The 1641-nt window shown below is 45.8% G+C and overlaps 1 protein-coding gene across 1 annotated transcript in view; it reads left to right on the top strand.

Annotated features, from left to right (window-relative positions):
- ENH_00055340 (hypothetical protein) overlaps nucleotides 1-1641 on the top strand; it is a gene marked incomplete at both ends in the record, with an annotated part of 3804 nt that overhangs the window by 358 nt on the left and 1805 nt on the right. The window contains 2 exons of the mRNA XM_013583853.1: nucleotides 22-163; nucleotides 1429-1561. Coding sequence (XP_013439307.1) covers nucleotides 22-163; nucleotides 1429-1561 — 275 coding nt within the window. The remainder of the gene's footprint in view (nucleotides 1-21; nucleotides 164-1428; nucleotides 1562-1641) is intronic.

Genomic DNA, 1641 nt, shown 5'->3' with positions numbered 1-1641 from the left:
CAGCTGCTGCTGCTGCTGCAGGCGGCCACCCCCAGCAGCAGCAGCAGCAGCAGCAGCAGCAGCAGCAGCAGCAGCAGCAGCAAGAAAGCCTGCTGCTGCAGGACATGGAGGTGGTGGAAGTCATCAGCCCCGCAGTGGACTCGCGGCCGAAGTTGCTGGCGAAGTGAGTGGTCTTTGAATTTAATTCATTTAATTTTAATTTTGCATTTAATTGGCATTTTAAAACTCTTTTTTCTCCTTTTTTTCAAATTAATTTAAACAAATAACTTTTTATTCAAAATCTCCTTCAAAAAGCAGTCAAAAAGAATTCTTTTGCGCCAAATTTCCAAAAAAAGAACCACATGCATGCGCCCCAGCTGTACGTACACTCCACGCAAACGCTAGGCAATTATGCATGCAGTTATGCATGCAGTTGTGCATGCATGCATGCATGCATGCAATTATGCATGCAATTATGCATGCAATTATGCATGCAATTCTGCATGCAATTATGCATGCAATTCTGCATGCAACTGTGCATGCAATTATGCATGCAACTATGCACGCATGCATGCATGCTTGCATGCATGCGTGCCACGTGCATGCATGCATGTGGCATGCATGGAGGTCATATTCTATTCTATCGGATGCATGCATGCATGCATGCTTGCGTGCATGCATGCATGCATGCATGCATGCATGCAGTCGGGCTCTCGTTTCTTTGATTCCGTGCATGCATGCATGCATGCATGCATGCGTGCATGCATGCATGCATGCATTTCACGCATGCATGCATATCCTACTCGGACGCGTGCATGCACACCATATTCCCGTGCATGCATGCATGCATGCATGCATGCATGCATGCATGCATGCATGCATGGAGTGTATGTGGGGCTTTTTGCATTAAATGCCTTTTGGCCATTTTGTCTTTAAGTGTCTTCAATGCGAAACTTCGTTTATAATTTATATTTATTTGTTATTTGTTTATTTATTATTTCTCATTTATTTATTTATTTCTTATTAATTAATTAATTAATTAATTAATTAATTATTTATTTATTTATTTATTTATTTATTTAATTAGTTTGTTTATTCATTTGTTTGTTAGTGTCCTTTATTTGTTTATTTATTTGTTTAAATTCGTGTAATGGATATAACAGATTTAATTTCACTTCAATGAAATCATTTTTAATTTTTGTTTATTTGAAGTCATTAAATACAGACTCATGAAATTCATGTCTGCTGCTGCTGTGTTGCTGCTGCTGCTGTGTTGCTGCTGCTGCTGTGTTGCTGCTGCTGCTGCTGCGATGCTGCTTGCCTGCTGCTGCTGCGCTTCTGCTTCTCCGCTTTCTCCCCTGCGCTGCTGCTGCTGCGCTGCTGCTGCTGCGCTGCTGCTGCTGCTGCGCTGCTGCTGCTGCTGCTGCGCTGCTGCTGCTGCTGCTGCAGGCTGCCGAACGGCGTGGAGGTGCTGGCGGTGCAGGAAGCAGCAGCAGCAGAAAGCGGCCTTGTTGCTGTTGCTGCTGCTGTTCGCGGGGGAGTGCTGCAGGAGCCGCTGCACCTGCCGGGGCTGTCTTTGCTGGTGGCTCACTGCACCTTCAGGGGCGAGCGCCTGCAGCTGCAGCAGCAGCAGCAGCAGCAGCCGCAGCAGCAGCAGCAGCA

This window comes from Eimeria necatrix, genomic scaffold, assembly GCF_000499385.1.
Source record: "Eimeria necatrix Houghton genomic scaffold, Enh_scaff453, whole genome shotgun sequence".
In the NCBI taxonomy this organism is placed as follows: domain Eukaryota; phylum Apicomplexa; class Conoidasida; order Eucoccidiorida; family Eimeriidae; genus Eimeria; species Eimeria necatrix.
The sequence above is the reverse complement of the archived record's forward strand: the minus strand, read 5'-3'. Positions and strand labels throughout refer to the sequence as shown.